The sequence below is a fragment of the Raphanus sativus genome, chromosome 6 (assembly GCF_000801105.2).
Source record: "Raphanus sativus cultivar WK10039 chromosome 6, ASM80110v3, whole genome shotgun sequence".
NCBI classification, from domain to species: Eukaryota; Viridiplantae; Streptophyta; class Magnoliopsida; order Brassicales; family Brassicaceae; genus Raphanus; species Raphanus sativus.
In genome coordinates, this window is record NC_079516.1 from 15805157 (window position 1) to 15826073 (window position 20917).

Genomic DNA, 20917 nt, shown 5'->3' on the forward strand with positions numbered 1-20917 from the left:
CAATTTGTATGATTTTTAGTAATTTTTTACAAGTTGAATTAATACATTTAACCAAAAAGAAATAGATAAAAAATTATCTAATATTCTAATTTTAAATATATAATATATTCTGAAATATTGTTTAAAAATAAAAAAAAAATATTTTATCTTAATCATATGCTTAATAAATGATATTTATATTAATTATTGGTAAAAAGAATAAAATATATAATATTGGTAAATTTTTATTTTTGAAAATAGTTTAAATATTAAAAATTATCTCTGCACATGGTGCAGGAAAACACCTAATTTATCTTAAAGATGTTGAGAAATTAAATATTAACCCGTAGAAAATTAGTTTTCAATGTGATATGTTTGTTCTGATTTTTTTGGCTATTCCTTTAATGTTTTAAAGATAGAACATAATTGGCTTGATAATTAAATCATAAAATTAGCTGCGGTTTATATAGCCTCTTCCACTTAACCCCTAATATAATCTGTAGAATCTAATCATAAGTTTCTCAAACAAAAATGATCAATTATATAAAAAGTTGTTTTACCTTGATAATGATATTGATATTGATACTGATATGCTCAAATTTATTCTTGAGATATTTTACAATTCAAAATGTGATATATATCATTTAAAGATCGAATCTGCAAAAATTCAAATTCTCAAAAGATTTTAGTGTTCAAATTAAGATAGATAAGTGAACAGAAAACAATGGAATGTATAAGAGATTTACGTCAGTTTATGATTATTTTTACAATGGATTGTATTCAGTTGGTTAGGATGGTTTCGAAACCAGAAAATGGACAATCTTTACAAGTTATTTGGAAGATATAAAGATTTTTAAAACAAGTTTCAACAGTTCATAGATCATTCATATACGACGGATGCAGAATTCAAAAGCGGACAACCTCGCACGCAGTGCAAATAAACAATCGTTGTATATTTATCCATATAGATATAGAACTACCAATTTGATTTGCAGTGTCAACAAGAGCCTGTCTAAGTTACTGACAAGAAAAAAAAATGAACAGAAAACAGTATAGATATCAATAAATTAAAACAATTTGTAATCGATAGACGAAACCTTAGATCAAGGGAATCAATAAGTGATTTATAATTATAGACAAATAGATATTAAGTGTTTGTTAAGTAGAATTCTAGAACTCAAATAACAACAATCAACTCAGTCAAATTTTATTACAGAATCTATCTATGTCTAGATTTAGAATGTCAAATTTCTTTGTGAAATTCAATCAATTTAGACAATCATTAAATTCAACCATTTCAGACAATCAATAAATTCAAATTGGATAAGTTCACTAAATCCATACACCAGATTTTTTCACCAATAATTATTTAACTCATCTCAAAGCTTAAGTAAGCTCTGACTAGTGGCATCAGTCTTGATCTCATTTAAGAGCCAAAGCTTGTGAGAACAGTTTCTTAAAGCTTTAATAGATGTTTCCAGGCTGGGGTCGAGGAGAATTCCTGATCTTAGCTTTTTGATCCTAGTGGCGAAAGTCCTGATCAGACGAGGAGATCGTCATAGCATTTCAATGGATAGTCGATCCTTTAGTTTGGTAGCTGCTGGTTCCTTGTTCCCCTTCTCATTTTAGGCTTGGCTCTCGGTATCCGTTCTTTACACTGAGACTCCTTCTTGAGGAGAGTGTTTGGCTCTCTCTCTACTATCTGGTTACACTCTTTGCCTTTATGTCTACCCGTCTTGTATGCAATTAAGTGGATCTTTTGATGTGATCTTTGATTTCAAGTCAGCTAACCTTTGTTTTTATCTTATATTATTCAAATCCGTTTACAAGGTTGAACTTGAGTAACTGAATATATCACTCACTCGCAGACTATTCTCAAGCCTTGTCTCAGCACTCACTTAAAAACGAAGCAAAACATGAAAGACAAAGAGCTAGCTATAATCCAATGCTTGCACAAGTTTCTCTCCATCACCTTTGAATCCGTTCTGAAAGACTGCTTTGACCCTCTTGATGAACTATGATCCCCAAAGAGGCTAAGTTTGTTATTATTGTTGTTTGGTCTCCTCTCCTATATTTCGTGGGGGTAACCTAGTCTTAGTGTATAATAAGTTTATAACATTACAAACAAGCATCCTGTGCAACCACACTTTTTTTTTTGAAAAAATATCTGTTGAATTATCATTTATCATTGTTGAATCAATGTGCCAAAAAAACTGAAAGTTTTGTCTAAATGAATTACACCCAACTTATCATCACTTACCAAAGCAAGAATCATCAAAAGGGTACACCAAGAAATGAATTTACTAATCTCATGTTGTATATGAGGTTTCATTTCCACCGGAGAGACTGTCTAATGCCAGTGAAGATGAGTCCCACTGATCTACCGATCAAGGTGACAAGAAAGAAGGATATGATGCTACTCACTTTATCCACCACCACTCTTATGATTGGCATTCCGATGTCTGATAACTCCAGAAACAGACTGAAGTAGTACCTCCTGTTTTACACACATCAAACACTTTCTCATGTATTTAAGGTTCTTGTGATCTGAGGCAAAAGAGGAGAGAGGGAGAGGTCTTACCATCCTGATAGAGCCTTAAGCTCCTTTGTTCGTTTAACAGGCAATGAGAAATCACTTATTATGGAGTATCGCAAGGGTGATGATGATGAGGCAGCTTTAGCTTTTCCAGGTGTTAGCTTTCTCCACCAACTATAGCTTTCTGTATCATCACCACCATCAGGGTTGTTGATCACCTGAGTTTGAAGAATGTAGAGGTCAAAGCGATCCTCATACATGGACACAACTGCTTCCATGTTCTGATGTAACCACTGGTATAGAGCTACCTACCAAGTAGAAATAAAAATCTTTAAATGCAAGGTGCAGTTAAACACAAGGTAAGTGTGTGTTTACCTCGTTGCGTAGTTTTTGGAGTGCTCTACTAGAAAGGTTACAGATATCTAACCCTCCTCCACTGTTCATTTCATCTGAGAATTTGCTGTCAACAGAAATGAGCTCTAGATAGATGCTAGCGACCCCATCTGCTAATGTTATCATCAAGTCTTCCAAAATGGCAACTCCATGAGTACGAAACAAGCTCAGGTCGTAGCAGGAAGCTTTCCTTAAAGATCCAAATCTGTGGAAGTATAAGAACTCTGCAAACAGATCCTCCTTGCCTGATTTTCTTATTTTATCAAAGATAGCTTCCTTTTCATTTAGCATTTTCATCAGTAAAGGAGTCATCGCCTGCACATCATGGAATAGATTCTATAGTTCATTTCAAATCTGGTATTCACATCACATCACATAATGTAATATATGCTATCGACTTGCCTTGTCAGAATCAGTGTCTTCCACACACAGTTCCCTCTTTAGCCAAGCTGTGCATGCTCCTTGATATGCTTCACAGACAATATCATTAAAACTAACCTTCCACTCATCTGAACTGATTGTGTTAGATATCTTATTTGTCTGCAGAACAAAATACAATAAGCTAATCACACGGTATCCAAGAGTCGCAGCAAAGACTTAAGGCTAGAGAACTATATGCCCCTGAACTAGAAGCTGACCTCTTCTTCAAGTTTCTGAAAGCAAGACCAGAGCAAGTACAACTGTGGCCTTTCAGATATCGCATACAAGCTCAGCGGAGGCTTCCCTTGGGGAGGTTTTGGTTTCAGGACTCTGCTTCCAAGTGTACTCTCACGCTTTATAGCGTCTAAAGAATCTAAAAGCTTTCCTTTCACAACATCCCATACAGACTCCAAATCACCATCAAAACCTGTGTCCCTAATGTAAGAAAGGAGTCTGTGTAAGTAAATACACAACAGTTTGCAACCGTGAAGTGAAATAGAATAATAGAGGCTTCTTTTCTCATCTACTCTTACCTACCAAAAGACTCTGAAGTAGTTCCAAGATCCGGATTCTTCTCCTCCACGGTGTTCTTTTTGGAAGAAGAAGAGTAACCAGAGTTTCGAAGAGGGATCACTCCAGCCATGTACGTGAGGAAAACACTGGCCATCAGTAGAACTTGGTCACCGATAGGGACCCAACCGGAACCAGCAACGGCATCAAAATCAGCGAGAGATGCCAAGCAAGTACACTCTCCACGAGAGAGATAAGCTCCAAGATTCAAGGAAGTGGAAACATAACCTCTCCGAGCTTCCCCTGATGGCTTCCATGTGATGTTGCAACTCCCAACAGGCTTCCTACAAAATAAAGCATTGACTTTTAAAGTTTCTTATGCTCAACAACAACAACAAAGTTTGATAAAAGGACCAACCTTTGGGGAATATTTACAGGAGGGTTCCTGGAAAGGGAGCTCCTTTTAGTGAAGTGAGCTCTGGGCATCCGCAGGTGAATGCACGATGATGAAGATACAACATGTCCAACCATTGGTGAAACCAAATAGAGCTCACGACTTATAACATGTTTGAAGAGATTCTTTGAGGCCAATCTTTGACATCACAAGAAGAAGAGAAAACAAAACAGCTGAGTTTCAAGAATCTGATTGTAAAGCAGAGATAAGTTTTGAATCAACGGACATTAAGTTTGAGGTTCGAAAATCCAGTGTTAGATAACATAGAGACAAATCTCCTAAGGAAGCTAATCGACATTGGGATTCAAGAGTCAGATAGGAGCTTCAGGGAGAGAGATATAACACTTACTGTAGGAGAGGAACCAAGAGAGAGAGGAGAAGGATACGCGAATTTGAGAAAGAAGCTGAGAGAGAGAGATGATGATGAAGAAGTGGATTGGGGGTTGTGCGTATCTGAAAATACAAAAGACTTTACGACAGAGACAAAAGAAGAACTTAAGGTTTCGAGTACTAATAAATGTTTGGGAGAACAATAAACAACAGGGGTGGTGGCGCAGTTGGCTAGCGCGCAAGTCTCATAGCTATCTGAGTAATCTTGAGGTCGAGAGTTCGAGCCTCTCTCACCCCATTCTTTTTTTTCTTTTTTAAAAATTAAAACGCTTAGCTTGTTCAAAGTTCGTCCCAAAAGAGCGTGTTCGTAGAAAGGAGAGATGGTTGGCATCTCCTCTGACAGAGACGGGATTGACCTTCGGGTCTTGAACACATCCGGTTAAGACTCTCAACTCTTGGATGGATCTAGGGATGTTGTATAGGGTTGTCCAACCCAACCCAGCCTCCAGCCCTGTTTAGCTTAAGCTCATCCTAAGTGAACCATAACTCTTTTAAACCTTTTTAAACTATGTAAAATAGGGCTGAACCTTTTAAACCCTTTATATGTTTTTTTATGTAAACACATTTATTTTAGTCTCTTACAAGATATATGTAATTTTATATACTAATACATATCAAATAAATTGTTTCTGATTAAAATGAAAGTGAAAATAATGTGAAACATGAATGAATCTTTAACTTGAAACAAACAAACATGAATGAATCTTTAATACACTTCCATGTTCCAACAGTTTCAACATACTTAAAAGGTAAATCATGATATATAATAACCTCAGCCATCTTCTCTCTATCAGCCTTGGGATCATATTTAGGAACATCAGACCTAAGCTTATCAGGACATCTATCTGCATGGCGGGTTAGTGATCAGGGGCGGATGTATGTGGTGCGTTACGGTGTCACGTGACACCGTCTACTTTTTCAGAATTTTTTTTTATATATAGTTAATATATATATAAAGAAATGGTAATACGGTAATACGTTTGTCAATCACATATGTCGATAAAAATTGTTAGTGAAGTCATTTGTTAATAAAATATAGTTATAGCCTTTTAAAATATAAAGCCCAATTAAAAAATCCATTCATAACTTGATTGCATTGCTTCTTTGGGGTCGAGGAGAATTCCTGATCCGCAGGAGGGTTCCTGGAAAGGCAGCTCCCTTTAGTGAAATGAACTTTGGGCATCCGCAGGTGAATGCAAGATGATGAAGACACAACATGTCCAACCATTGGTGAAACAAATAGAGCTCACGACTTATAACATGTTTGAAGAGATTCTTGAGGCCAATCTCTAACATCACAAGAAGAAGACAAAACAAAACAGCTGAGTTTCAAGAATCTGATTGTAAAGTAGAGATAAGTTTTGAATCAACGGACATTAAGTTTGAGGTTCGAAAACCAGTGTTAGATAACATAGAGACAAATCTCCTAAGGAAGCTAATCGACATTGGGATTCAAGAGTCAGATAGGAGCTTCAGGGGGAGAGAGATATAACAACTTACTGTAGCAGAGGAACCTAAGAGAGAGGAGAAGGATACGCGAATTTGAGAAAGAAGCAGATGGGGGTTGTGCGTATCTGAAAATACAAAAGACTTTACGACAGAGACAAAAGAAGAACTTAAGGTTTCGAGTACTAATACATGTTTGGGAGAACAATAAACAACAGGGGTGGTGGCGCAGTTGGCTAGCGCGCAAGTCTCATAGCTATCTGAGTAATCTTGAGGTCGAGAGTTCGAGCCTCTCTCACCCCATTCTTTTATTTCTTAGTTAAAAGTTAAAACGCTAAGCTAGTTCAAAGTTTGTCCCACATCGGATATTATGTTAGTTTAGTTCGAGTATATATATAGAGAGCAAAGTACAATCGAGCGTGTTCGTAGAAAGGAGAGATGGTTGGCATCTCCTCTGACAGAGACGGGATTGACCTTCGGGTTCTGAACACATCCGGTAAAGGCTCTCCACCTTCGGGTGGATCTAACCCAATTTTTTTGGGCTTTTTTCCTTTTTTATATTGGCTTCTTCTTTCTCTGATTATCTGTTTCTGCAAATAGCTTGTCAACAACAAATGATCTAATTTTCTTGCTACATATATAATTCACCTTATTTGCTAGATTTTGCATATTGTGTTTTTTTCACTTTTTTGGCTGTTGTAATGTGTTGTTGAATGAATCCTACAGCTTTTCTTGTTTTGGTATCTTTTTCTATGCAAGTATGGTCGTGAACAAGTAATATGTGAACAAGTATGGTCCTAAGGAAGCTAATCGACATTGGGATTCAAGAGTCAGATAGGAGCATCAGGGAGAGAGATATAACACTTACTGTAGCAGAGGAACCTAAGAGAGAGAGGAGAAGGATACGCGAATTTGAGAAAGAAGCAGATGGGGGTTGTGCGTATCTGAAAATACAAAAGACTTTAAAGACAGAGACAGAACTTAAGGTTTCGAGTACTAATAAATGTTTGGGAGAACAGTAAACAACAGGGGTGGTGGCGCAGTTGGCTAGCGCGCAAGTCTCATAGCTATCTGAGTAATCTTGAGGTCGAGAGTTCGAGCCTCTCTCACCCCATTCTTTTTATTTCTTAGTTAAAACGCTGAGCTTGTTCAAAGTTCGTCCCACATCGGATATTAGGTTCGTTTAGTATGATTATATATATAGAGAACAAAGAACGTAAGAACGTGTTCGTAGAAAGGAGAGATGGTTGGCATCTCCTCTGACAGAGACGGGATTGACCTTCGGGTCCTGAACACATCCGGTTAAGGCTCTCCACCCTCGGGTGGATCTAACCCAAATTTTTTTTGGGCTTTTTTCTCTGGTAATCTGTTTCTTCTGCAAATAGCTTGTCAACAACAAATGATACTCCCAATTTTCTTAGCACATAATTCACCTTATTTTCTATATTTTGCATAATGTGTTTTTCTTTTTCACTTTTCTTGCTGTTGTAATAAGTTGTTTAGATAAATTGGTCTGCTATGGAAGCTGAAGGGATGAATAAATCCTATTCTTGTTTTTGTATTTTTCTATGCAAGTATGGTCCTGAACAAGTAATATGTGTAAGATTATTATATATAGATGAATCTCTATCACAGGCTGTGATTCACAGCCAATCTGTGAAGTGTACTTTATTCTTACTTGCGTAGAGAACAACAAAGCTGGGTCTATAATCAAATCTCAAAACAAGTTTACGACGATTCTCATCTTCCTCTGTTTTTGCCTAGGGTTCATATGCACACTTTTCATTCAAATTCATTCCAAGATTTTGTCACTGGCACGAGAGATGACATTTTATGTGGATAGTTAAGGTCTATACAGAGACACTGATCTCCATGTTGTCTATATAGATGAATCTGTATGACAGCCAATCTGTGAAGTGTACTTTATTCTTACTTGCGTAGAGAACAACAAATGCACACTTTATGTGGACACTTTAGGAACCTAAGAGAGAGGAGAAGGGTACACGAATTGAGAAAGAAGATGAAGAAGCGGTCCAAGCGGATTGGGGTTGTGCGTATCTGAAAATACAAAAGACTTTAGTACAGAGACAAAAGAAGAACTTAAGGTTTCGCGTACTAATAGATGTTTTGGAGAACAGTAAACAACAGGGGTGGTGGCGCAGTTGGCTAGCGCGCAAGTCTCATAGCTATCTGAGTAATCTTGAGGTCGAGAGTTCGAGCCTCTCTCACCCCATACTCTTTTTTTCTTAGTTAAAACGCTGAGCTTGTTCAAAGCTCGGCCCACATCGGATTTAAGTTCGTTTAGTATGACTATATATATAGAGAGCAAAGAACAAAGCGTGTTCGTAGAAAGGAGAGATGGTTGGCATCTCCTCTGACAGAGACGGGATTTGACCTTCGGGTCCTGAACACATCCGGTTAAGGCTCTGAGTAATCTTGGATATAACCAAATTTTTTTGGGCTTTTTTCCTTTTTTATATTGGGCTTCTTCTTTCTCTGATTATAAGTTTCTGCAAATAGCTTGTCAACAACAAATGATCTAATTTTCTTGCTACATATATAATTCACCTTATTTGCTAGATTTTGCATATTGTGTTTTTTTCACTTTTTTGGCTGTTGTAATGTGTTGTTGAATGAATCCTACAGCTTTTCTTGTTTTGGTATTTTTTTCTATGCAAGTATGGTCGTGAACAAGTAATATGTGTAAGATTATATAAATAGATGAATCTCTATCATAGCCAATCTGTGAAGTGTACTTTATTCTTACTTGCGTAGAGAACAACATACTCAGGTTTGAGATGAAATCTCGAAACACTCAGGTTTGAGATGAAAGGTTTACACTAATAATTGTCTTAAAAGTCACCAACATGACAGTATTATTATTGTTGTTGTATATACAAATTTACATAAGAAAACATAACACATTCGTCTTTTATAACCCATCAAAACTATGAACACACGAACTAAATATGACAAACACGAAACATAAAATTCAAATCACTAGCAAACTAATTGATTTCTAAAAGAAGAGATCTGTTCAAAGATTGGGAGCCTCTTAGATCTATAATTACTGGCTGTCATCTCTTCAAGCCCAAGAACAAAGTCATCGTCCAAGATATTTCCCAAGACATCCTGCATCTCAGCATCTAGCCGACGTGGCAGCGAAGCCTCTAGCTCACTCAGAAGCTCATCAGCCCGTTGCCTTGTCCTACAATCATCTGCACCTAAAACCCTAGAGGTAAATACATCGTCAAGAAGTGGTCTTGCCTCTTCAAACCTGCCTTGTTTGATAAGGCACATCGCTAGGTTGCACGATTTGTTAGCGTCTGGCTCAACCATCTGAGCTTTTCTGTATACCGCTTCTGCGGATAAGTACTTGGCTTGTTGCATATATGCCCATCCCAAGTTCCCCTGTATATTCATTCCAAGTAAATCGATCAGTCTATTGGGGAGCATAGTTAGACACAAATTTTAAAGAGCTATTATACATAGTTTACATAATCTCTAAATTGCCAAAAAAAAAATTATTAAAATTAAGTTAAAAATGTTTATCGCCCAGCCTTGAAAACAAGAGTATTGTAATAAGTACCAGTAATCTTGCGATTTCTTGTTGAACGGTCACTTGAAACTTCTTGCCATGGGATCTAGCGGTCTTGGTGGGTTTGCCGTTGAAAGCCTCTCCTTGATAGATCTGCCTTAGCTTCCTCTTCAACAGCTCAACTTGCTCCTCCATTCTCCCGCACTTCTGTTCGTTGTAAGAAAACACTCCACGTGAGTGTTATGCTAACAGAACATACAGTTTTTATGTGTATCACACTGCGGTCAATGTATTCATGGTCTAGTTTACTTGCATGTTAGATTAGAGTGCAAGTAGATAAGTGTATGGTCATACTAAGACCTTGTATAGGTCGATTAGGACATTGTCTAGGGAATCTTGAGAGTTCTTGGAACAACGAGGACGAAAGGATTTAATGGCTTCGATAGCTTCTTCGGAACGGTCAAGTTGTTTCATTACGACAGCCATGTCCTTGAGAGCACTGTCTACTCTGTCTCCTGTGTTTATGGCTTTCCAAAACCAAACTATTGCCATCTCCGGGTTCTTCTCTATTAACTGCAACCGACAGTGTTACATGTTTTAGTTATTAATAATCTCACTTCCCCTTTAATATATAATCAAGTGTGTAAGAAAAAAATGCCTATCAAACGTATTAGATGATGGGCCAATATAAAATTGTTGAGAAGAATATTCTTTGGGACGTGAGACTTTTTTGCACCATTCTAAGGAAAAGTAAACTCGAAAATTATTGCGAGAATCAGGACCGTTTGGTGCAACCAACGACTCTCATATGCACACGTCAACATCTACTTTCTATACATCATAACAAATTATTTTGGTTCTATTGCATAATCAGCTAACAAACAAATAAGGGAACTTAAAATATAACTGGAATAAGTGTGATGAATAATTTTGATTAAATCTAACAAACTTGCTTCTTTTTGCTTAATCGATCAAGTTGAGTTATTTAAACAATGTCTTCTTCAAAAAAAGTTATCGGCAAAACATCTTTAAAAGGATTATCTATAATTTCTCTCTTTTGTAAGAAATTTCAGGCAAACAATAAATAAAAAGACAGCATCATCCAATCCAGATTACACCAAATTCAATTTACCCTAAAAATATATATATGTACTTATACTAATTTCCATTAAAACCCATTAAACAGTAAATAAAAGTTAACATAAACTATCATACATGAAAGATTTTTTTTTTTGAAATTAATACATACATGAAAGATTGTTAAAGTGATTCACACAAAAGAAGCTAAGAAGAAGAAGAATATGTACCTGAGCATGTTTGGCTTTGACATAGGGAGTATCTCCACAAGGGACTTTGTGAATCACATGAAACAGTTCATTATCTTTCACCAGATTGCTTCTTGCTGAGTTGGTATTATCATTCTTCATCTTCTTCGAAAGCTTATCTCTCTCTCTCTCTCTCTCTCTCTCTGAATAATTAAGTATGCAAATGTCTTTATAGACAGGCTGTGAGAGAAAACTTCTGAACTATGCGTATGTTTGTAACTATAGCACATGAATCTGGACAGCATATTGTCTATGTTCACAGAATCTGCCACGTCACCTGGAGACTTCTTACCACGTAGGTGAACGAGCTAAACGTGTGTCATTGTACCATTGCTACTCTCTCTCTCTCTCTCTCTCTCATTTTATATATACTTTTTATTAGTATAATTTAGGTTATTAACCGCCAAAAGATTATATATTTTCGTTGCATATATATCATCAATAACTATGTACAGTGAATACAGAATCTATCGATGTTCTTTTTTTTTTTTTATGTTCTTGGTTAGTTGCCTCACGTTATTGTCGGTCTCTTCCTCTATACTCGCTTCCTTCCAAAAACTTACAAGAAAGAGTATTTTCTTCTACAACAATATTTTATTTTCCGTTAACCGTTTGCGACATTTTAACACTTATATGTGAAGTTAAATGTGTGTGTGTTGCAATAGTACTACGCGTGTCATTTTTATAATTTATTGGAGTACCAACTTATGCCATGTGTGATGTGCCAAATGAATTTTAATCAGATTTTTATACATTGTAATTAATATTAGAGTTTTACTGTATAAGTTGACTAGTTTCATAACATCTAAAACACATATATAATGTCTAAATGTAGTGTGCATATTAAGTTTAGCAAAAAAAAAAAAAGTAATGTAAATGACACGTTCCTAATGTTTTATATATGTAATTAAGTCTACATGTTCGTATATACTAATAGATTAATAACTTCATCTTCATGTGCTTATTATCTTGTCTATCACTGATTTCAGTGTTTAGGCTTTAGATTTCGTGGTTTTTTTTAATGATTTCACTATTTCTTTAAGGTGTCATATTTAAATCACATAAATGTGTTACTGTAATGTAAAGGCATACAGTACTCATAACTAATAAGTTGATTCCATGCCGAGTGGTGCAGGGCATTTTCAATCTTCATTATCATTTACATAAATATTCCAAAAATATATTCTAAATAGGGTCAATGATTCATCGTCTTATGAACCATTGAAACATTTCAAAGGATAAATTATTAAAATATCTAAGTGGTTACCACATCAATAATATGCTATAATAAAATGAATAGGGTAAATAATCACATCATTTTCTCGAAAAAATAAATGGGAAAATTGCCAAAGAGAACAAAAAAGTAAGGGTGTTGTCCCCTTGATATAAATCATTTTTTGTCTAAATTTTCTCCTTTTTATCCTTTGTATTTCTGAAAATTAATGAAATAAATACTGTTGTGAAACAAAAAAAATATTAAAAATATAAACAATTAATAAAACACCTATATACATATGCTGGTATTTTTTTTCAAAAAGTTCATAAATAAAAATTTGAAAATATGTTCTACTAAAGGTAGAAAGTGTCTTCTACGGAAAATGGTATAGTAGAAAGCGATTTCTAAAATAAATACGTTCATCTATTATTTTTAGAACGTACATTCTACTATTTACTAATTTTCTAAAAATGTAGGGAGTATTTACTCTTTTGGATTTTGTGAAATGTCATAGTAAGGATAATAACAATAAGGGAGTATTTACCCAAAAAAATCTCTTAACCTAGAAAAAATGCAAAATACCCATCTAACTAAATAACAGCATCTCTACGTAGCATCCTGTGTTTGGCTCAATGATACTTTTGCATATTTCTAATCAATGGGAATATAAACATGCAAAACACTGACAGGTAAGTTCTTATTCTTAATTACGTTTAGTCTTCCCCTAATAATACTTGAATATTATATATATGGATCCGAGATTAGGGGAGAAAATCACATGAATTTGGACGGTTTCTGAGCACGATTCAAGATTGATTTGGTTGCTTGGGTCTATTAAGGTTCTGCATACTTAGCTATTAATTAATATTATCTTTGTCTTTATATTAAGAAACTTTGGTCCATTCCTTTGAGTGTGGATGGTTGCATTTTAATACATATAACTTGTTCGATTCCTTGGAAACGTTTTGTTTATGTTGCATCTGTGTGCACCAGTAAAACTCAAGCATTCGTATATTTTTATTTTTTTGGTTTTGAAAATTTATTTTTTTCTAGATAAATATGTATTTTTATCACTACAAGAAAACTGCTCGATTCCCAGGGAAGATATCCTCGGAATGTCGTCGGAATTCACGTATTCCGACGACAAACCCAGGAAATGATCCGTCGGAATAATATCGTCGGAATAACGTAAGTCGTCGGAATTCCCTCGGAAATTTGTGACGAAATTCCGACGGAGACTTTTTCCGAGGGAATTCCGAGGAACACCTACGGTGATCCCATTGTCGGAATATCCCTCGGAATTTTCCGAGGGAATGTCCCTCGGAAAACACTGTCGGAAAATTCCGAGGAACTCTCCCTCGGAATATTCCGAGGAATATTCCCTCGGAAAATTCCGAGGAACAATTTCCTCGGAATTTTCCGAGGGAATATTCCTCGGAATTTTTTCGACGGAAGACTCCCTCGGAAATTCCGAGGAACACTTCCCTCGGAAATTTCCGAGGGCCTTCGTTCCTCGGAATTTTCGTAAAATATAATTTATATTAATAATAAATATTAATTTATTTCTTATTAATTAAATTGGAAAATTAATTATTAAATTCGAAAATTAATTATTAAATTGAAAATTAAAAAAAAAACATAATATAAATAGTTCAAAAGTAATATTCATACAAAACAGAAAATAAAAAAAGTTTAAAACATAAATTAAAGTTAGAACTACTCGTCCTCGTCGACGTCGAAGTTCTGGTCCGGGAATTGCCTCATGAAGGCCGCCATCATCTTCTCACTCCGCCTCCTGTCTGCCTCTCTAGCTCTCTCTTGAGCCGCCATCTTCTCCTCCAACTGACGGATGCGTTCATCCTTATCCTTCAGTTGATCCATCAGAGTAGGATCAACTGGCACCTGAGACGTAGGAGGAACCGATTTGGATCGACGACCCAAACCGACCAAACGCCCTTCTTCTTTGGAATCGCCTGAAAAAGAAAATTTAAAATCTTAATCATAGAAAAAAATTTTAAAATTAATAAGTAAATTGATATTTACAAAATATCTTACCGATTCAAGAAGCTCGTTGATTCGGACTTGAGAGAGGGCAGTGGACTCAGTAGATGTGGCGTCAAGATCGAGATCGGCCTGGATCTGGGAGAGACGGGCCTCCTCGTCTTGTGTCATACTGTCCACCAGGGAGACAACTCCTGCGCAAGACCGTCATCAATCTGGCCCGTGGTCTTGTTGGTGTGGATCCTCTTGTACAAAGGGAAATCACCCACGGGCTCACCTTCATTTTCTTGCGCCTAGGAAAACACATAAATTCAAAAAAACATTAGAAAGCAGAAAAATTAAAATTTACAATTAAAAAGAAAAGGAGTTTGAACTTACCATCTTGTCTGCGAGAGTGGGAATAGACTGAGCACCCAAATTGTGCTTGTACATGCCCTTCCCGCCACGATCGCTCTTGCGGTTGGCGGAGTTGGTGTTAGAGACCTGCTTCGTCGAGTCCTTGTCCAATGGACACACAACTCCTCCCAAGTGGTCATGTTGATCCACTTTGGGACCTTATAATGAAAAAAAATTTTTTAAAGTTAAATAGAATTAAAAAAATATATTAATAAAGTTAAAAAAAAGAAATACCTTATCCGCTAGCCACTTCTGCTTCCATTCATATATTTTGCCCGGAATATGAATCCATACATTTGTGGATGAAGGCGTTGCGGATGAACGTCGTGTTATCCGGATGCCAGTTGAACTCTTGCTGGAAAAAACAAAACCTGATTAGTAGAAATAAAATTTCAAAGGAAAAAAATAGAAATTTTTAAAAGTTAGAATACTTACAGCAAACTGACGAAACCAGAGCTCCTGCTCATCCCTCGGCATCACTGTGAAGGTTGCGTATCCCTTCTTGAGGTCGGAATACATCATCCTGTTGATCCAAGCGCTGATCCCGTTATGGGATCGGTCGAACCTAATACATAGGAAACAACTTATTAAAAATGAATCTAATTTTTCAAATAAAGAAAATTAAACTTTCACTTACCAAGTCTGACCGGGTTCCCTAGGATACAGAGTGAGATAAGGGAGATGGTCACGACCTGGCTGTTGCACCAGCTGTGCAACAGTCATCACTCCTGGAGCGACATGAGGCTCGGGAATGTCTGGGAAGTCGTGAGGAAGATGAGGGGCCGCAGCGGGAGAAGGAGCCGCATGCTGAACCATAGCGGGACGGGGGCTCTGCGATGAGGATGACGAACCCCGAGACCGGCTAGACGAAACCCGAGAATCCGAAGGGGTCGTCGAAGTAGCGCGGCCTCGCGGTGGGGCCCGACGAGATCGAGCCCTCGCACTCTGGTCACTAGAATCCCTATAATTTTTTAAAAATAATGAATTAAAATTAATAAAATTATTTTTTAAATATATATTTATAAATTATAAAAACAGCTAAAATGATTTATAAATTAAAAAAATGTCTTAAGAATTATTAAATAACTTATAAATTATTTATAAATTTCAAAATATCTAAAAAAATATTAAATGACTTTTAAAATTATTTATAAATTATAAAATTTGCTAAAATAATTTTTAAATGACTTTTAAAATTATTTATAAATTATGAAATTTGCTAAAATAATTATAAAATGACTTTTTAAATTTTTAAAAATTTTGAAATTAACTAAAATATTATTAAATGACTTATAATTTTTATAAATTATAAAGTAGCCAAAATAATTACTAAAAAATTGAAACCCTAAAATTAATCAAATCTAAAATCAAAACCTAATCAAACCCTAAAATCTAATCAAAACTTAACATCAAACCCTAATCCTAATCAAAACCCTAATCCTAATCAAACCTAATCCTATCAAACCCAATTCTAATTAAAACCTAATCTACTCAAATTCCCTAAAATCTAACAAAATTCCCTAAAATCTAACCTAGAACTAATAAGAGAGGGGGAGAAGAGAACTTACATGGAGGAGGGAGAGATTAGGGGAGTGGGGGTGGAGGGGAGCCCGAATATCAAGAGGGAGAGGAGGAGGAGCCGGAAATCGCCAAGGGAGAGGAGGAGGAGCCGGAAATCGCCAAGGGAAAAGAGAGAAAAGAGAGAAATGGGGAAGAAGATCCGCAGATCTGGTTTTACCCCGAAAATTCCGACGGAAAATGAAACCCTCGGAATTCTGTCGGAATTTTCGGTTTACGAACCGGTTTACCAGAATTCCGACGGAATTCCGAGGGATTCAGGAATTCCGTCGGAATTCCCTCGGAATTATGGGTTCCTCGGAATTTCCTGGGAAATTTCCCAGAAAATTCCTAGGAATCCTATGGTTCCTCAGAATTTCCTGGGAAAATTCCCAGGAAATTCCGAGGAACCATAGTTTAGGGGTTCGGATTAATGATTTACAAACTTTAGACCGTTCCTTGAACAATTTGGCAGTTTTCTCAAGACTTATATTGATAGTACATGACAAATAAACATTCAAATTACAAAATGATTGAATCGAGTATAAGTATGTCGTTTAGGTTCATTAAAGTGTATAAGTGTTTATCTTGCATTGCTGTTGGGGATCTCGGTGCAACAATCGGAAAAGTGGCCATTAATTGGTACACACCAATGTCTTGTCCCATAATCAATTGAAGACACTTACTAAGGCTTACGTAAGTCTTCTGGGAACCGTAAATTGGTGTTTTCGATTCTAAATCCTTATTCCCTAGGAATTTCCTGGGAAAATTCCCAGGAAATTCCGACGAAATGCTGAATTCCTAGGAATTTCCTGGGAAAATTCCCAGGAATTTCCCACGAAATGCTGATATCCGTCGGAATTTCCTGGGAATTTTCCCAGGAAATTCCTAGGAATCTATACCTAAAAAAATCCCTAAAATCTGATTTTACAAGGTAAAATTCCGAGGAAATTCCGAGGAAACCCTCAAGATCCTCGGAATTTCCTCGGAATTCTGAAAAAAAAAAAAAAAAAAAAAAAAACTATACTACTCTCCAATCTCTGGTTCATCCTCTGAACCCGAGTCACCATCATCACCACCAGATGAATCTGAATCTGGATCTTGGTGAAACTCTCCAATCTCTGGTTCATCTTCGACGTGAACAACGGCTTCGTCTCCAAAATCGGTGAAATCGATAACAAGATCAACTGCAGCTACATCTCCTGCTGCACTTAAGTTGCCGGATGTGTTTGGTTGGAGTGGGTCTTCCAACTCAGAACTTCCTTGAACTCGGCTTCTCGGGTGAGTGCTGTAACAGTAACCCATGGATCATCTCTGTTCGTAACCCGGGGGTATTTGATATAACAAACCTGTAACATTTTTAAATTTGTTAATTAAGTATGAATGATGATGAAGCAAATATTGAAAAATAATTGACATATATATTTTTTAATTACCTGATCGGCCTGAGAAGCAAGAATGAAAGGATCATAATATGGCAGTTTTCGCCTCGAATGTACTGATGTGACACCAAATGCATCTGTTCTGACACCTCGATCCGGAGTGTTGTCGTACCAGTCACAATAGAAAACTGTGCACCGCAATCCAACCATGCCCGGATACACGATTTCCAAAATCTCGCGTATGTTTCCGTAGTATACATCATCTCCAGCTGCAGAGCAAACGCCAGCATTATAAGTCTTACTCGAACGTCTCCTCTTAGAAGTTGTGAATGCATATCCCCGAGAAGCAAATCTCGGATATGACTTCACAACATACTTTGGGCCCCAAATCATCTCGCGTAGCCAATCATTAATTGTTTCACCTCTGGCCATACCATCAGACACCTATTAATAAACATATATTAGTATAGTAAAATTTGGTAAATAGTATAAAAATTTATTTTCTGCACTCACATAAGTACGCATCCATCCAGCAAATTCTCTCATCTTCAGTGCTTCTAGTTCCTCCTCTGTGGCGTGTCTATATTCGAACCGCTTTTCCGCCATGAAAATCCTGTACATATTATGATAATATAAAAATTTGAACTTGCTAAAATAAATATTAAAAATAATTTTAAATTTTGTACCTCTCGTATTGAAAAACATCTTCGCAGTTGGTGAGCAAATATATTTGCAATTGACTGTGCTCCTCTTCAGTAAGTTGACGGTTCTTTGGTTTTCCGCTGAGTCGTCCAACATCTGTGAAGATGTCTGGAACCGTAACATAATATGTTGCCCTTTCGCCTCTATCATCATGCCGAGCGGGTTTTCTGCTTTTCGTCTGCACTTCTCCTGGAAAGTAGTGCTCCGCAAAGTTTGAAGTTTCTGCTCTGATAAACTGTGCCACTATAGAACCTTCTACCCTACTTAAATTTTTCACCATTTTCTTTAGATGAAACATATACCGCTCATACAGATACATCCATCTATACTGAACAGGACCACCAAGTTCCAATTCTCTTGGCAGGTGAATAACAAGATGCTCCATAACATCAAAAAATGAAGGAGGAAATCTTCTCAAGGTTGCACTTAATCACGGCTATGTTAGTCTTCAAGTTTTCAATACATTCAGGAGTAACTGATCTCGTGCATAAATCTCGGAAGAAAGCACTTATCCCGCCAAACTGCTTCATAAACATTCTTTGGTAATAGTTCCTTGAAGGCGAACGGAAGGAGGCGCTGCATCATTACATGGCAATCGTGACTCTTTAAGCCGGTAAACTTTCCTTCCCTTCTGTCGACACAGTTACCCAAATTAGATGCATAACCGTCTGGAAATTCCACATCCTTTGAAATCCAATCAAAGAACGCATCTTTGGCCGCTGCATCAAGTCGGTATATGGGAAAAGGAGCCCTGCCATTCTCATCAACATGAAGTTCTTCACGAGCACATATATCGACTAAATCCAGTCTTGACTTCAAATTATCCTTGGTTTTACCTTGAACGTTAAGGATCGTGTTCATCAGGTTGTCGAAAAAGTTCTTCTCAATATGCATGACATCTAAATTATGCCTCAGCAGATGATCCTTCCAGTATGGCAGATCCCAGAAAATACTCTTTTTGTGCCAGTTATGTAGATCTCCAACAGCATCTACCGGATAATGCACATGTCCACCCACGTCTGGGGTCCTTTCTGCACCAAAATCTCTTAGTTGTGTCAACATTTCTCTCCCACTGATTTCCGGTGTTGGATCATCAAACACCCTCTTGTTCTTCGTAAATAAATTCCTACTCCTGCGATATGGATGATCTGGTGGTAGGAATCTCCTGTGACAGTCAAACCAACACGTTTTCCTTCCATGTTTTAGTTGGAAAGCATCAGTGTTATCTTGACAATATGGACATGATAGCCTTCCATGTGTTGTCCATCCAGATAACATACCATATGCTGGGAAATCACTTATTGTCCACATAAGTACTGCCCGCATTTGGAAGTTTTCTTTACATGAAACATCGTACGTTTCAGCACCTTGACCCCATAGCTGTTGCAACTCATATATTAGTGGCTGTAGAAATACATCAAGTGATCTCCTAGGATGCTCTGGTCCGGGAACAAGAATGGAGAGAAACAAAAACTCTCGACGCAAGCACAAGTTTGGCGGTAAGTTGTATGGTGTGAGAATGACTGGCCATAGAGAATATTGTCTCCCATGCTTCCCAAATGGGCTGAAACCATCCGTACATAATCCAAGGTAGACATTTCTTCTTTCATACGCAAATTCTGGATAGGTCGATTGAAAATGCTTCCAAGCTTTTGCATCTGAAGGATGTCTAATCTCACCATCCGTTGAATGCTCCGCATGCCATCTCATTGGTTGCGCTGTGCGTTCGGACAGATACAACCTCTGCAACCTTTCCGTCAATGGCAAATACCACATCCTTTATATGGCACTGGAACTCTTCCACCCGTATCTTTATAACGAGCCTTTCCACAAAATTTGCATGCATCCAGCTGCTCATCCGCCCTCCAATAAATCATGCAGTTATCCCTGCATACATCTATTACCTGGTACGATAAACCAAGACCAGCTACCAGTTTCTGAACCTCGTAGTATGAACCAGGAGCAACATTATCCTCAGGTAGAACACCTTTTACAAAATCAGCAATCGCATCCACACAGTCTTCAGCCAAATTATAATCGGATTTAATGCTCATCAGTCTTGTTGCAGATGATAAAGCTGAATGACCATCTCTGCAACCTTCGTACAAAGGTTGCTTTCCAGCATCCAACATATCATAAAATCTCCTAGCTTGTGTATTGGGTAAATCTTCCCCTCTAAAATGATCATTTACCATCTGCTCAGTACCTACACCATAATCTACGTCCATTCTAATTGGTTCTTCTAACCTAACCGCAGGTTGAGGTTCGCTAGTACTACCATATTCATAATCAGTTCCCCATGATGATACCAAATTTTGTAACTCCGTGTAAACCCTCGAGTATATAGATGAGTCCAAACATCTAACTGTTTTATAACCTTCCTATTTTTACAAGTAGAACAAGGACATCTTAACATACCTGATTTAGCTTCCGGTTGGTTGAGAGCTTTCCCCATGAATTCCTTTAGACCATTTTCGAACTCTGGCGTAAGCAATCTCGTGTTCGGATCCATATGAGGTCGATCTATCCAAGAGCGATGATAATTATAAGAAGACATGATTTTTTCAATCAGATTCGTGTGTGCAAAATAGAATGAGAGAGGATGAAGATATGTAGTGAATGAAGAGGATGAGGGGTGCTTGCATTTATAGATTAAATCTGCCGATATTTCC

At 37.0% G+C, this 20917-nt stretch overlaps 3 protein-coding genes, 1 long non-coding RNA gene and 8 other non-coding genes across 17 annotated transcripts; 9 read left to right on the forward strand and 3 right to left on the reverse strand.

Annotated features, from left to right (window-relative positions):
* Positions 1–1352: 1352 nt before the first annotated feature.
* LOC130497070 (uncharacterized) lies at positions 1353–2169 on the forward strand. 2 transcript variants are annotated; one of them, XR_008936102.1, is made up of 2 exons: positions 1353–1760; positions 1848–2169. It is a non-coding gene; the product is annotated as an uncharacterized LOC130497070 (long non-coding RNA). The 2 variants fall into 2 exon arrangements; XR_008936101.1 differs by having other exon boundaries at positions 1353–1684.
* LOC108834161 (uncharacterized) lies at positions 2111–8274 on the reverse strand. Of its 5 annotated transcripts, none has more exons than XM_056989951.1 (9): positions 8110–8274; positions 6183–6196; positions 4257–4432; positions 3862–4182; positions 3547–3763; positions 3311–3448; positions 2891–3223; positions 2561–2823; positions 2111–2476 (listed from the first exon to the last, which is right to left on the reverse strand). In XM_056989951.1, exons 3-9 carry the CDS (start codon positions 4367–4369, stop codon positions 2308–2310), a joined length of 1554 nt encoding a protein of 517 aa, XP_056845931.1. In that variant the 5' UTR covers positions 4370–4432; positions 6183–6196; positions 8110–8274; the 3' UTR covers positions 2111–2307. The 5 variants fall into 5 exon arrangements, with proteins under 5 accessions (XP_056845931.1, XP_056845933.1, XP_056845929.1 ...); XM_056989953.1 differs by lacking the exon at positions 6183–6196 and adding an exon at positions 6997–7010 and having other exon boundaries at positions 3547–3755; positions 3866–4182; XM_056989949.1 differs by lacking the exon at positions 6183–6196 and adding an exon at positions 6997–7010.
* On the forward strand, positions 4835–4920 carry TRNAM-CAU (transfer RNA methionine (anticodon CAU)). The gene is given in 2 exon segments: positions 4835–4872; positions 4885–4920. It is a non-coding gene; the product is annotated as a tRNA-Met (tRNA).
* LOC130497305 (U6atac minor spliceosomal RNA) lies at positions 4984–5099 on the forward strand. Its single transcript, XR_008936305.1, has one exon. It is a non-coding gene; the product is annotated as a U6atac minor spliceosomal RNA (small nuclear RNA).
* TRNAM-CAU (transfer RNA methionine (anticodon CAU)) lies at positions 6346–6431 on the forward strand. The gene is given in 2 exon segments: positions 6346–6383; positions 6396–6431. It is a non-coding gene; the product is annotated as a tRNA-Met (tRNA).
* LOC130497302 (U6atac minor spliceosomal RNA) lies at positions 6548–6667 on the forward strand. Its single transcript, XR_008936302.1, has one exon. It is a non-coding gene; the product is annotated as a U6atac minor spliceosomal RNA (small nuclear RNA).
* Positions 7157–7242, forward strand: TRNAM-CAU (transfer RNA methionine (anticodon CAU)). Its single transcript is given in 2 exon segments — positions 7157–7194; positions 7207–7242. It is a non-coding gene; the product is annotated as a tRNA-Met (tRNA).
* On the forward strand, positions 7353–7472 carry LOC130497301 (U6atac minor spliceosomal RNA). The gene has a single exon (XR_008936301.1). It is a non-coding gene; the product is annotated as a U6atac minor spliceosomal RNA (small nuclear RNA).
* Position 8275: 1 nt separating the features above from the next.
* Positions 8276–8361, forward strand: TRNAM-CAU (transfer RNA methionine (anticodon CAU)). The gene is given in 2 exon segments: positions 8276–8313; positions 8326–8361. It is a non-coding gene; the product is annotated as a tRNA-Met (tRNA).
* Positions 8362–8467: 106 nt separating this feature from the next.
* Positions 8468–8586, forward strand: LOC130497304 (U6atac minor spliceosomal RNA). The gene has a single exon (XR_008936304.1). It is a non-coding gene; the product is annotated as a U6atac minor spliceosomal RNA (small nuclear RNA).
* A 389-nt stretch (positions 8587–8975) lies between these two features.
* LOC108834162 (protein SULFUR DEFICIENCY-INDUCED 1) lies at positions 8976–11155 on the reverse strand. Its single transcript, XM_056988051.1, has 4 exons — positions 10974–11155; positions 10027–10239; positions 9718–9873; positions 8976–9539 (listed from the first exon to the last, which is right to left on the reverse strand). Exons 1-4 carry the CDS (start codon positions 11091–11093, stop codon positions 9129–9131), a joined length of 900 nt encoding a protein of 299 aa, XP_056844031.1. The 5' UTR covers positions 11094–11155; the 3' UTR covers positions 8976–9128.
* Positions 11156–14866: 3711 nt separating this feature from the next.
* LOC130495589 (uncharacterized) lies at positions 14867–16704 on the reverse strand. Its single transcript, XM_056987007.1, has 4 exons — positions 16173–16704; positions 15242–15565; positions 15040–15169; positions 14867–14959 (listed from the first exon to the last, which is right to left on the reverse strand). Coding segments are annotated over exons 1-4 (549 nt in total). The 5' UTR covers positions 16175–16704.
* Positions 16705–20917: the final 4213 nt, after the last annotated feature.